Raw genomic sequence first — 14,671 nt, 5'->3', positions numbered from 1 at the left:
AAGCTTTGGTCTGGCTATAGGAATTTAGTGGGGGGAAAAGGAGAAAAAAAGAAAGAGCTTGTGCTAAACTATCGTGACCTCAAACTCTTTGGACTTTTATATATTTATTTTTAACACTGAAAGAAAATCCATCCTAAAAGAGAATCAGCCTAGGAGGAGATGGAAGTTTTCCCCTTGCTCTTGGTTTTGTCCGTCTGGTGGTCTCGAACCTGGGACTCGGCGAATGCGGATTCGATCATTCACATCGGTAAGAAAGGGCTGGTGCTGCCCGTGGGTACTTTGACCGTTTGGTTTCCAGACGTTTTCCCTTTGCTTCCCCCTCTCCGCCCTCTGTGTGGCTCGTTGGCGGTGGCTTCGGTTCATTGCCCCTTCCCGCTACCCTTCCCTCACACTTGTGCCGTTTTCTGGAAGGATGTGGATGCTGAACCTGGACTTGTGCTGTTGTTTCGCGGTGAATCCTGGAGCGTGGGCTGGATGCGTGGGGTCTCAATTTACCTCAGCGTGCGTGTGTGCCGGGGAGCGCTGGGGGCTTCTCAATGTGTGAGGAAAGGAAGTTTCATCGACTCTACCTTCCATATTCTTTCCCGGATGTATATTTGCTCCATTAAAAAAATATATATATATATTTATATATCTTTGGGGGGAACAGAGAGTCATCTGCGAAGCGAAAAGAGCTGGGGTGGGAGATGGGGGTGGGCGGTGGGGGTGGGCGAGAGCTCCCTTCGGCTCGAACAGGTGGTTTTGCAACGTGAGCGGGCCGCGTTCGCCGCAGCGCGTGCGGCGGTGACGGGGTGCTGGCGGCGCCCCCAGCCTCCTGCTCTTCTCGCTGTCCTCTCGGCTTTGCGGTACTCGCGCCGAGTCGCCGCCACCGTGACGGGAGGGGCCGGCGGCCGTGTCGCCGAGGACCGGGGGCCGCGCACCTCGCTGCCCGGGCCTCGCGCTCCCGGGGCCTGGCGCGGCGACGAGACTGGCCTCCGGCGCCGGGGGAAAAGCGAGAGCAGAGGCGCGCGGGCTGCCCTCGTGGGCTGCCTCGCCTCGCCGTCAACTCGCGAGTTGCAGCGCCAGGCCGAGAGCAAAGGCGCTGGGGCTCGGGGTGGCCTGACTCCGGGAAGGACGCCGACCGGCTTGGAGATGGTTGTGGCCCCACCTATTGGCAACCAGACGGGCCGGGACTGGCCGCGGCGGGCGCTGGCGCGGGGGCGGGCGGGGGCTGCGCGTCATTATCATGCACCGCGCTCGCGGCTTCAGGCTCCAACTCTTCTCACTTGCTAATCCGTGAGAGCTGAACGGAGACCGGCTCTTGCAGCCTTCTCTACGTTAATGCGATGATTTCCTTTTCGGAAATTCGCGTCCGCGGGCCAGCGAGGTTCATTTACCGCGCTGAGGCGAGGCCCCTCTTGGGGAATTTTTCTGGGCACAAGACTTTTATCTGTCCACACGGTTTGGTGGTCTGCAAATTGAGGCGACAGATGGGTCGCAGCATCTCCCCATTCCGTCCCCCTGCCGCTCCCCCGAGCAACACACACAGACACGCGCGCGCGCGCACACACACACACACACAGACACACACACTTACGTCCTGAAGGGGAACCTGGTGCAGGTGGAGGTTGTGTCTGCCCTAGCCAGGGATTTCTGTTTGGTGTGTGAACCTACGGAGGCCAGCCTCAGCTCCAGGGGGCTCCCTCTTTTGGTCTCAGAGGCTGTCTTTGTAAACATGTCTGCCATTCTCTATCGTTTATATCAATAGAACCATATAGGTCCCTGTGCGAGGGGTAGTAAGGTCAGGGTCCAGAAAACCTTGTACGTAGTCATTTAGTAAATTAATCACTAGATAGCTTGCCTGCTAGATCACATTTTGCCTGGGGGCAACAGTGCCTGTAGGTTCAGAACTTTTCAGGGAGAAATTATGGCCTCATTGAGTGGTTTAGTAATGGTCTGATAAGAGTTCAGAAATGACGTATCCTCCTGTTAAAGAAAGGATGTACATTTAATTTATATCCAGTTGTAAATGACTGAAGCAGGAATATAGATTTATATTATCACAGTACCTTTACATTCACATTGTGTTTAGGAGTTTCTGCCTTATGCTCCTCATTGCTCAGAAGCGAGGATGTGGATAAATGCTTACTTTATTGCTTATTCAGTGGTCTACACGATAAATACTTTACTTGCAAACACCTGCAGCTGTTACTGTCCTTTACCAGATGAATACTATCTTGCAATGCAATCTGGGCATTTGTTTCAAAATAGAACACAACTATTGTATTTTTTCCTTTGAGTTCTATCAGTCAGTATGACATGGCTTACTTATTTATAACCTGACCGGCCACCCCCAAGTTACAATAGATTTCTTTAGAAAGCTGATTGTATGCATTTAATGTATATATTGAAACTACTGAAAGAAATAGTTACTTCTCCGATAATTTGACTTGAATTCATTTAGTACATTACACAAGAGAATTACCTTCTTTATAGACTACCTAATATAGACTACCATGAAACTAGCAAATTGATGGTTGTCTCAGATGCTTCATATCTTTTATAACATACTGAAAAATATTACCTCCTAAATTAAAAAAAATGGTCAAGTGTAATTTATGTGCACATCAGAGGTTAAAACCCCCTTTCTCTTCTACCTCCATCCTAGCTAAACTATAATAAATTAAAAATTGAGTAACTATGTCAAAATTTTTAAAGTACCAGTTAATAGTATTTGGATCAGTTTACTTACTTGGTTGAGTAGGAAAAGATAATTATCTCTAGGGGGATAGTCTTCATTTAACTGTGAGAAATATGCTTATGGCCAACATACTCTAGGACTAAAGGGATAAATGTGATGAAACTGGAGGGGAAGTGAATATTTCAACTCTATGGATATAAAGAGATATGCAGAAATGAAAGGTTTTCACAGCCTCATGTGATGTGTTCAGGTAGAAAGTAGCTGCAATATGTAGTTCAGGTGAGCTGGAAAGATAAAAAGACATTGCTCTAATAGGTTCTTTAAATATTGAATCTTTTTGGTATTGAACCAAAGTGTATGTATGAAAACTGTCTCTTCTTCCTCTTTGTTTTTATTTCATGCAGGTATTTTTTAATAAAATCAATTGTATATTTTAAATTCATATATTTTTTGAGCACATTAGTTCACTGCAATGATGAGATATAATGGTTAAACTCTAATAACTGAAATGAAAATGTATTTATTAGTCAAAATGAACTAATGTAATTACTTTGAATTTCTGTAAAATCATATTTTAAAGGAAATTGATAATTATAATACTCTTGCTTAATACACATGTACATGCAATACATGCACAGTGTTTAGAAATAAATCACCTCAGTTGTGATCTTCTTTGCCCCCCCACAAGGAAAGGTCTTTTGACATATAAAAACTGTGCAATTTTGAATTATGCTTCTACTTTGAGCTTGTGCATTGATTGAGTAATTTCATCAGACTCACATTACTTGATTGCTTAGAAGTTTCCTAATGATCTGCATTCTGTAGGAAGAACCAAAAAGTCGTGAGTGGAATGGCAATGATATTGTGTTTTATGAGGCTATTCAAAAGTCGCTCTGATTTATGTAGCTAGAAAGCTCCAAAGTCTTTGAGATTAGCCACGCTGACTGCTATTTTCTTCATACATCAGTTGTCCCACACTCTTTACTCCCTAAACACAACAGGAGTTTAGAGCACTGCTTTAATTAAGCAGGGATTAGGTGGCATTTCCAGTCAACCACAGGGTTTGTGTCTTGCTTCATATCTAGTACAGAGGATCTCATGTTTTAACAGTTTAATGTATGCTCATTGTCTTTATCTTCTTCCTGTGCCCTCAGAACTGATTGAGATGAGCCATCCTCAGTTATATATCTCTGCGAGGGAACACTCAGTGTACTTAGTCATATATTACAAAAACCACTAGCATGTTTTTATTATTATTGGTCATGGTAAAATACCTTATGCCAACAGGGAATATAAATAAAGCACTTATGCATGTTTTTCTCATAAGCAAATGATACTTTGTCCTCTGAGATCATAATCATCAACTTTGACATGTTTGAGAATCCGAAGACAATTCACAGAATATTTTCATCATGAGAAAGTTTAAAGTACAAAACTGATGGGTGAATAAAATGTGTCACCACATTATAAGCATTATAAATATAATTGATGGCAACTTTCAAGCATTAATTTTCATTACTGCTGCACTGAGGACAGTTTTATCAAATAGAGAATGTAGTGGCATTTCCAGAAGTGTACTGTGTCTTCTGTCAAGTTGGTTTTTTTCAATTCTTCACATGATTTGCGTTGGTTAGTGAGAGCCTTCAGGAGTCATCAAGAACTCCCTATAAGATATTTCAGTGATTTAAGTTATCTTTTTATTATTTACAATAGTTGTTTGCTCCCTAAGTTATAGATAACTTACACTGTAAACTTCTAGAGAGTATTAAGAAGTAGCTTCTGGATGTAAACTTGAAGTATACTTTGTAATGTATACTTTTTTGTATCAATAATACAGTTATTTGAAGTGCAATTCAGATATGCATTAAGTTAGACAGTGTTATTAATCAACAATATCAACTGTGACATGATTAATAAGCCATTACACCGAGGACCTTTGCTTTCTACTCCAAGTGAAATGTACATCCAATAAGTAGCTCCTATAAATTTTAATTCAAATATGAATAAAAATCAAGATCATTAACTTTCAACTTACCTAACAGTAGAAACCAGTTGAGGTTATTAAGAGTAATAGAAGGCGCATTATGTTTAATTCTAATTGCTAAGGCTGAGTTCACCATACTGCAATTTTATCTCAAAAATATGTAATTTTAAAACCACATTTTAATGCAGAAGGTTGTTTTCCTTCACTTGCATGCAATAGTTTAGTATTAAAAAGTGAAGTATTTGGTGCTGCTATTAGATTTTCATATTTCAGACAATAGCATATTGGTGAGTAGCTATACTTAGCTTGACTACAAATATAATGTTTATTACAAGTTACATTTGTGGCCCTATAAAGATAATTTTGCCATTAGGTGTCACTGCATTCTGAGCTGTTCCTTTGTAGTCCTACTTGAAAATCACATGAGTTATTTTTCTTTTTTAATTTTAGGGAAAAGATGCCATTTAATTAGGATTGTGATACTCTAAGATACAGGTGGTCTTTATTTTCAGATGAGAGAAAGAAATGCTATCCCTGACTCTTGTAAGAATTTAATTCTAGGACATATCAACATTCTATATTCTCTAGATTAGATTGCTGGATTTAGTGGTGTAAATTTTTCACAAAGTTAAAATACAGCAGAAATGTACTCTTACACTATCTGTGGAAAAACTAAAATTCCAAATGGTATGTAAGTACACTTAATAGTGCTGGTGTAAATGGACATTAGTAACTGCTTACCTATGGAACGTTTTGGGTCCCAAACTGATTGATGTTTGTAACATGAAACACATACAGAGCTGTGAAAAAGGAAATGGGCACAAATATAAATATATTTACAAATGTCAACCATTGAATTTTGTGAATGGTCATGTATGTTTTCAGATAATTTTGGCATGGGAAATATTAAGTTTCATGTATTATATCAATTTCTTCCACACACATACCACCACCACCACAACTACCACTACTACAAGCACCATCAGGTTTGTGTGCTAATATAAAACCAATATCTATTATCAAGTAGAAATTTTCCTGTTTATTTAACTTGTTTAGGAGGCAAAATCTTCCTTCTGGCATATCCTACTATAAGACAAATGGAGAATGAAACTAAGGTCAACTTTGACCTGATATATTAGTTTTAACATTGGCAAAATCACATAATTAGAGAATGGAATACTGGGTTAAATGAATGAACAGTTTATCATATTATGTTAGACCTTGCCCTGTGCCAATATTTAATAAACTAGTTGGAATAATGTGTTATTAAAATTCATAGTAAAAAGTGATCAGATGGATATCTGAAGGATAAGGGGAAAAAAAAAAAACTAGAGTAATTCTGAGGTTGGTTATTAAGAAGGCATCTGTGGAGTTAGGTCATTTCAATTGGTGAATTTTAGCATTTGGATGTGGACAGAAATTTTAGAAAATGTGAAAAAGAGAAGGAGGATATAAGAGTAAAAAATGTTCTGGATTAGAATTTTGAGGATTTAGGGTTAAGTACCAGTTTTACCAATAACTTATTGAACTATATTGGGAAGCTATTTATTTTCTTTAGTCCTTGTTTTTATTAACCCTAAAACAAGCTTTATATTAATGTTCATTTAAGCTCTGTAATTACATGACCTAAAATGAAGACAAAGTCCTATATTTCAGAAGAGATATGGTCAAGTGTGGTTCAAACAGCCAGTTTTAATAGTTAGGTTTAGAGTTTAGAGTTTTAGAATTAAAAATAAAATACAAGGGGAAATACGTGGAACACAGAACCTTAAACCTTCAAATTAAGGACCCCTTAGTATGAAGATGTCTTCCTTGGTGGCTCAGATGGTAAAGTGTCTGCCAACAATGCAGGAGACCCAGGTTCAATCCCTGGGTCCAGGTTCAATCTCCAGGGAAGGTCCCCTGGAGAAGGAAATGGCAATCCACTTCAGTATTCTTGCCTGGGAAATCCTGTGGATGGAGGAGCCTGGTAGGCTACAGTCCATGGGGTCGCAAAGAGTTGGACATGGCTGAGTGAGTTCATTTTCACTTTTAATATGAAGATATTTTTGGTGTGAACAGAAATTATTGTATATTTGTTAATCAGATATTCTAGATAACTTCAGTATCAGAAGAGAGAGCTGGGTTTGTTTTCTCATTTTACATTTTGTGTTTGTTTTCTCTGGGGTTAGTATTAAGATGTTACATACAGTGCTAGTGTATCCCACAATACTAGTGTACTTACAGGATGACTGGAGGAGCAATTAGTCATATTCTAACCAGCGGGGACTACAGGAGCCCTTAGAATTTACCAAGTCGAAGTGCATCAGGAATATTAGAATGCATTTGGCGCCACTCAAACATGTAGTGTATAAAAGAAATAGCCCGTGTTTCTTCAGTGTTCTTCATCGTTTTGGATTCTTGCCCCAGGTATTCTTGCTTTTACCCTACTGTTGTTCCCGAAATGGTTGTCAGTGTAAAGCTGAGGCTGGGTTGACTCATTGAAAGCTTTTCTGAGTGAATAGAAGGAAGCCAGAGGCAAGCACAAGGAGCTCACAAAAAGCCTCCCTGTGTGTTAAATATTTTTAAATCACTCTGTAATCAAGATCCTTATTAATAGATATTTTTATTCATGAAAAATATTATTAATTTTATTAAAACAATTGTTAAATTTTTCTTCATCCCCAGATAATTCAAAGTAATTTTTAAAATAATAATTTTATTGCTCTGAATTTTATTTTATTGCCCTGAAAACTTGATTTTTCCCAAGTAATCTTGAAAAGATGATTGCTTCATTATCAAAATCATTATAATTCTTTAAGTTAGTTCCCTGAACCCACAGGGTAAGGTATATATTATTATCAATATGCCATATGTATGCTCTTTGGCAGAATAGTATATCATCCAACAGACATTTATTCTGGACCTGTTTTCTGTGAACTACTGTTTTTAGGTCCTGGATTTAAAATGTCGAAAAGTAAACTAATATGCTCTTATATTTAAGTAATTACATTCTCATGGGGGTAGCAACCAGATAAATAAGGGAATACATGTTATAATATCAGGTAGTGATAAATGCTTTTAAGAAAAATGAAGGAATGGCACTGTATTTTGAGTAGGGTGGTCTGGTAAGACCTCCTGAAGAGATGATTATTGGAGCAGAGACTTGATTCCAAAAAAGGAAATTAGCCATGTGGGTATCTGATGAAAAAGGATTTCAGCCAGAGGGCATAGCAAAGGCAATGGCCCTGAGATAAGACACTAAGGAATCTGCTTAATTCATATAAGGAACATCTTAAAAGTCAGTGTGAAACAAATGTGTAGAGAGCAGAGTAGAAAGTAGAAGGAAATAAGGTCCAAGAGGCAAATTGGGAAGATCCTATCATAGCTTATAAGTCATGGTATGGTATTTAGATCTGAGTATATAGGATGCCCTCTGGAGAGTTCAGATCAAACACATGATATGTAATACTTTGTGTTTTAGAAAGATAAGTATATCAGCTTGGTTGAACTGATTGAAGTAGTCACAGGAAAATTATTGTTTACTACTGTTTGACAGTACTATATTGGACTATTCTAATATTTGGTTGCTGAGTTAGTTGAGCAGTTTAAGATTGTGGATGTATTTTGAAGTTTATAAAAGAAATAGGATTTTCCAATGAAACTTATGCTGGGAGAAATCCAGAGACAATAATGAAGTTTCCGAAGTACTTTACCTAAGCAAGCAGGTGACTAAAATTGCAAACATGGGGCAATGAGTCAGTTTTAGATAAAAGTCAAAATTTACATTTATTCTATTTGATATTTCTATTAGACATCTAATTTTAGAATTTAAGTTAGTAGTTGATTACAGTAGTCTGGAATTTCAGGGGAAGTTAAGAATTCAAGCTGCGCATTTAGAATTCATCATTACAGACATGATCTTTAAAGCAATGGGAGAGGATAGCACACTTAAGGAATAGTTATGCAAAAAGAAGAGGTCCAAGATTATATTCCAAAGGCCGTTCCAAAATGTAGAGGTCAGGGTGAGTATCTAGGAGAAGAGAAAGATGTGTGACCTGTGAGTTAAGAAGAAAACTAGGAGTAGGGTGTGTTCTGTAAGCCAAGTGAGGAAAGCATTTCAAGGAGAAAACCAGAAACTGTCAAATTTTATGGATGAAAACTGAGACTTGACTACTGGGTTTAGAAATGTTGAGGACAAAAGTGACTTTGACAAAACTGCTTTCAGTGCACTGAAGTGACAACATACAGATTGGCAAGGAATCGAAGACTTAATGGGACCTGAGAAATTCTATGAGCTTTGCTTTAAGGGAGCAAAGGGTATGGTGGTGGTGGGAATATGAGCTAAAGGGAAGATTTTGTTTTTAATGATCAGAGTTGGGATAATTAGCAATTTTTTTAAAGTTTAAATCATAAGAAAATTTTCAGGAAGAGGATACAAAATAAAAAGTTCATTTTAATTCAGTCCTGTTGGATTCTTCAATTTAGATAACACATGTTCAAATGGCATTTGTTTTTGATTGTTGTTTATGTTTTCTGTTTAGTTTTGTAATCTCTGGTCAAGTGATACTGGGCCAATGCCAGTGGTATTAGACAAAGAAACTTATATTAGTATGTCCTCTCTGAAACAGAATCAGTTAGTTGTGTGCAGTTTTGCTTCATGTAGTTTCCCATGTTAGCACTCAAATTTAGACAAAAAATTTTTTACCTGAAATTATGAATGTATTATATTTTATGGAGTATTGATATACCATTACAAGTAGAATCAACATTTAGTATTTTAGTATTTGCTAATTTTAGGAACACACCATATTCCTATATAAATGGCATTAACATAACATTAAGATAGCATAAAAGCCTCTCATTATAATAGACACATTTGAATTGAATAAAAGTTTCCTTTAAGTAAATTTTACTATGCGTTCAATTTACTTAAATCAGTTTGGAACCATTATTGAGTGTAGTTTTTTCATAAAGCAGTACATATTGCCACATAGAAATTAAATAGATAACATAAATTCTTGTGATATTAATTTTCAGTAACATATTTAAATATTTCCTTTTATGGAACTTTCACTTCTATTTGTGCCATACCATAGCTGACAGATCTGTAGTCATAGGTGAAAATGAGGAAAGAAAATGTTCCACATTTTCTAACCTCAGAATTCAGCCTTCTGAAAATGAATCTCAGTTCTTTTACTGGTCTCCTACTAATACACATAAGTTATGTATTGATTTTTCAGCTGAAATCAGAATATTTGTATTAAAGTAAGAATGCCAATAACAGATACATTTTATTTTTCTGTGTTCTTTGTCATTTACAGTGGTATCTCCTCTATGGAAACATTCGTCTTATGGAAACAATGTAACATGACTATCACATGTTTGTTTCTGCTTGGTTCCATCTATTGCTGTATAAGCATAGAATCCGTGAACAGGGAGGGGACAGGAGTCCTGTGGTTTGGGCACAGCAATGCCTGATAAAGAAGGCAAGCTGTGTTACGGCTGGAGCTGAGGATTATAATTAATGAAGTATATAACATCAAAAGATATTTTAAAATTGCTAGTTCTTGCCTTCCCGGGTGGTGAAATATAATCATTTGAAAGAAATATTTAACAAATTTAAATTCAAATTTAAGTTGGAGTGAGCCCCTAAAATTGGTGACCTGCTTAGTATACTTAACCTTGACATCATTAAAATGACAGGCCCCATCAGGAGCACATTTTAGATGGGCTTATTATCTTACAAACCGTAGGCTAGGTAATACCTTTGGAACTAAATTGGGACAAGAGAGTTCTATTGTTCTGTGGCATGTAGTTCATGGTGAATTGCAATCTGAAAGACTGATTCTTCCTTCTATAATTTCTGCAATCTGACTACCAATACAATTATGTTAGTGGTGTAGTGGCAATTACTATCTTGCTCTTCAGCCCAGATTTCTTCTTCGCTACTTCTTTGAAGGTGGTAACAGAAAATTAGTCAGTTTGCTTAGAAATACCAGCAACTCTCAGCATAGTCCAAGGGAGGCATGCCCTTTATAAAAACCATTATAAATTTCTACTTTAAAAAATTGTGAAAGAAAAAAAATTAACAAGTCATTAGTGTGGAAGGTGACTCATGACTAGACTTGAGAGGGATTACTCTTTGGTTTCCTGGTGGTGCAGTCGTGTTGGGTTTTGTACGTTTTTTAATAATTAATATTTTCAAGCAGAGAAATCATGATCTACATCCTCATATTCTATTTGCAGAAAATAACATATTTTAAAGGTTACATGAAAACCATGTGAATTTTTTGATTCAGTGCTTACTGAACACCTATTGTGTACACAGTCCAATTTGTATTCATGTAAGACCTGGGCTTCCCTGGTGGCTCAGATGGTAAAAAATCTGCCTGCAATGTGGGAGACCTGGGTTCAATACCTGGGTTGGGAAGATCCCCTGGAGAGGGAAATGGCAGCCCATTCCAGTATTCTTGCCTGGAGAATCCTATGAACAAAGGAACCTGGCGGGCTACAGACTGTAGGGTTGCAAAGAGTCAGACATGACTAAGCCATTAATACACACACATAAAACATGCTTCCCATCCTTTAAGAATTTTGAAGTACATGTGCTTTCTGAGATAATACTATATTTTGGAGACTGAATGTAGAGCAGTTTAGGAATCATTGGATGACTGTGGTCTATTATGGCACTGGAATATGTGATAATTCACTAAATGCCACTATTATATTGCCCTTAAGTTGCCATAAAGCAAACATATATTTCAGAAAAAATATATGGACGGGATAAGGAGATCCCTACCTGTAGAAAGTCTTCATTTATAATAGAAATCTCTTTGCTCAGCTTCATAATGGCTAATTATTAACCTTGTTTTTACCTCATAGGCTACAAAGTCAATGCAGTCATGCCATAGTCAGAGCTAAGGGAAAGTCTCTGTTATTTTTACCTCTTTTCCTTTTTTTCCTTCTATGGATATCAGTAGTTATGCTTTTAGGTCAAGTAAAAGAGGAGATGGCTTTTAGATCTGGTTATCTTGTAATTGGCCTTCCCCTGTGGCTCGGCTGGTAAAGAATATGCCTATAATGCGGACAACCTGGGTTCGATCCCGGGGTTGGGAAAATCCCCTGGAGAAGGGAAAGGCTCCCCACTCCAGTATTCTGGCCTAGAGGATTCCATGGACTGTATAGTCCATGGGGTTGCAAAGAGTCAGACCCAACTGAGCAACTTTCACTGTCTATCTTGTAATTAATAAAATGAATGAAATTCTTTATAAATTTAATGCCACATATCATATTATTAAGCTTGGTTTCTTGGGTATGGAGAAATTAAATTACATCTATTGTTTTCTTTTAGAGGTATTAGTATACTATTATCTTGTATTACTAATCGGTATTTTCTTCTAAATGTATAATAACCTCCTCAGTGAAAATGACAATTTTATACTATGGCAAATAAAAGAAGACAATTTCCTAATAGAAAAAGTAAAACTAGTTAACTTTACAAATCAAATAAGTTTTGTTGGGAAAACATATTTATGCTAGCTTTTAATTCTGTGGATATCACTGAGAATAGGACAAACATTGAAAATTGAAAATAACAGTTTGAAAACTAACTCTCCAATATTTCTGTTTTTCTCTACAAGAGTTCTTGTTGTGGTTGATAAATGGTTAATAAATATCAAAACTAGCTGCTCTCATTCTTTCTTTTATTTTTCCTGTCCATCCTTCAGTGGCAATGCTAATGAGCAGTAAAATGGCCAAAAGCAAGGAAGGAGCAAAGGGTTTTAGATAATCCATAAACCGAAAAATCAGCCCCTCAATGCTCATATGCACAGGCTTGCTGAAAAGAAAGCATTTTATTTTCTCAAAATATTGCCCAGATTTTGAGGCTAGAACTTGCTCTTGGCTGCTGAGATTATAAGAGGAATGAAGCTTCCAGGCCACCAAGGAAGAATACTCTGAGTGACAGTCTTGGAGCAGGATGAAAAATATTATTATTGGGAAAAGAATGTCCTTTAGGCGTAATGCTGCTGATAGCCAAGATCTCAGGGATTAGCTTAGTTCAAGGTGCCATGTTGACCCTGATTTTTTTACAGAGAAAATATGGATTTCAGCTATACTTCTTAAATACTTTAGATAACTTTGCAAAAACTATGTTGGATTGACTGTATATCAATATAAATTGAATACTGAATATCTGTATTGTATATTCCTGGTTGGATTCTAGCTGATGCTACATTATCCACCATTTAAGGAAACGTTTGAATATATTGTACTTAAAAAAAAAATCAATAACTGTGAAGCACATGGATATATAGTGTTCATTAATATATGTAAATGGGACTCAACTATTTTCAGTTTGAGTGGGGGAAAAAAGGTGGTCTTTGTAAGTTATCCTACCTTATACATTGACCCTCATGGAAAGCAAAATCTGTTTACCCTTGTCATGAGAAAGCAGTATCTAACAGGAACATGCTGTGGCCAAAACTGGAGTTGTAGTCTGGCAAGAGAGAGAAATGGTAAGCAATTCTATTTGGAAGAAACATTGTTACAGTGAAGGATAGGGCAAGAGAGGAGTCTGGAAGTTAGGAAGATCCCTATGAGGTCTACAGTAATTCTGTAAAAAACAAGAACAACAACAAAATCTTAGGCTAAGAGATGCCTAGCTTTGTGTTATAAGTTGTTTATAGTGGTAGTGTGTTAGATGGAGACCAGAGAAGACTTTGGCAGTACTCTGGGTGATTCTTGGTGAAGGGTTGTGCCCAGCCACTGCAGATGGGAATGGAGAGGAGAATTTGCATAGAGGGGAGAATAATTTATCAACTCAGTCATTCTTTAGAAGTGGGTGTAAAAGAGGAAAGTCTAACATCATTCTTAAGTACTATCTTGAGTGACTTAGTGGAGGCTCATGTTCACCAGCACAGGAGACCTAGAAAGAGGAAAGAAACTTGAGATTGGACTGAATTCAGAATTATTTTGGCATGATTATGAAGTGTTATATCCCAGACAGCAGCTTCCCAATACCCTCCTGCTTCCTGCCTCAAATGGAGGAAGAAAGAGCCATTCTCCATAGTGATCAATTCTACTTTATCTAAAAACGGTAACAGTGTTTTTCTGGTCATTCTTTTTTAACTTTTCCCTCAGATCCAGTGCACATAGTGTCATTTCCTATTTAATATGTGAATCGTTTAAAATAATTTTCAACTATTTACATTCAGAAAATAATATTTCTGCATAAGGGCCTTATGATTCTTAGCTTCTGTGTATACTTATTTGACAGTTCAGAATTATTTCTTCTAAATGATATTACTGATTTTTAGAAAGTGTATATCTTCATTCTTATTTCATAATATAACCATACATATTTTTAATCAAGGCGTGGGACCAATATTAAGAGACTGGTGCTGTTAATTTATTTGATACCCATTTCCAATCAAAACAACTTTAAAATGCAGTGATCTTCGATAATATCTTAGGTTATCAAAGTAAAATAAACATATGATAATTTAAATTACTTGTGCATGATTGCTTTTGTAGTTTCATATTGCAAGTAGACTCTCCTTATATAAATTCATAGAATTACATGGAAGGGTTAAAATATTTCCACAGAATTGTGTATCCTTTAATTACATGTTATCTACAAACAATTAGCTGAAGGGGGGAAAATTGTCCTCCTAGGATGGTGAAGAAAAGCCTGAAATGGGACTAGAGGGATCTTGTTGAGACTTCAGGCCTCATTTTATAAGTGTCTCAGAAGACTCTATGGTTAAGGATCTGTGTTCTCAGATAAGGAATGTTTGCAAACATGGATCTGCAGTCAGGAAAGTGAGAAAGCGGAAGCAGTGTGTCTGCATGTGTGTAAAACACTGGTTGAACTGAAGAGTGAAATGGAGTAGATCCAGTCTTCTTTCTGTCTCTCTGTCTTTGCTTAGAGTCTAGCTTTTCAGGCTGTTTATATAATATGTACTGCCAATGCTTAATCCAATAGAAACAGTTCAGGTGTGCTATTCTTTGAGCGTAATTTTGCC

At 37.3% G+C, this 14,671-nt stretch overlaps 1 protein-coding gene across 1 annotated transcript in view; it reads left to right on the top strand.

The window, feature by feature from the left end:
* Positions 1–121: 121 nt before the first annotated feature.
* GRID2 (glutamate ionotropic receptor delta type subunit 2) overlaps positions 122–14,671 on the top strand; it is a 1,497,839-nt gene continuing 1,483,289 nt past the window's right edge. Inside the window, exon 1 of the mRNA XM_061164751.1 lies at positions 122–247. Coding sequence (XP_061020734.1) covers positions 160–247 — 88 coding nt within the window. The 5' untranslated portion in view covers positions 122–159. The remainder of the gene's footprint in view (positions 248–14,671) is intronic.

The sequence above is a fragment of the Dama dama genome, chromosome 17, assembly GCF_033118175.1.
Source record: "Dama dama isolate Ldn47 chromosome 17, ASM3311817v1, whole genome shotgun sequence".
Classification (NCBI taxonomy): Eukaryota; Metazoa; Chordata; class Mammalia; order Artiodactyla; family Cervidae; genus Dama; species Dama dama.
The sequence above is the reverse complement of the archived record's forward strand: the minus strand, read 5'-3'. Positions and strand labels throughout refer to the sequence as shown.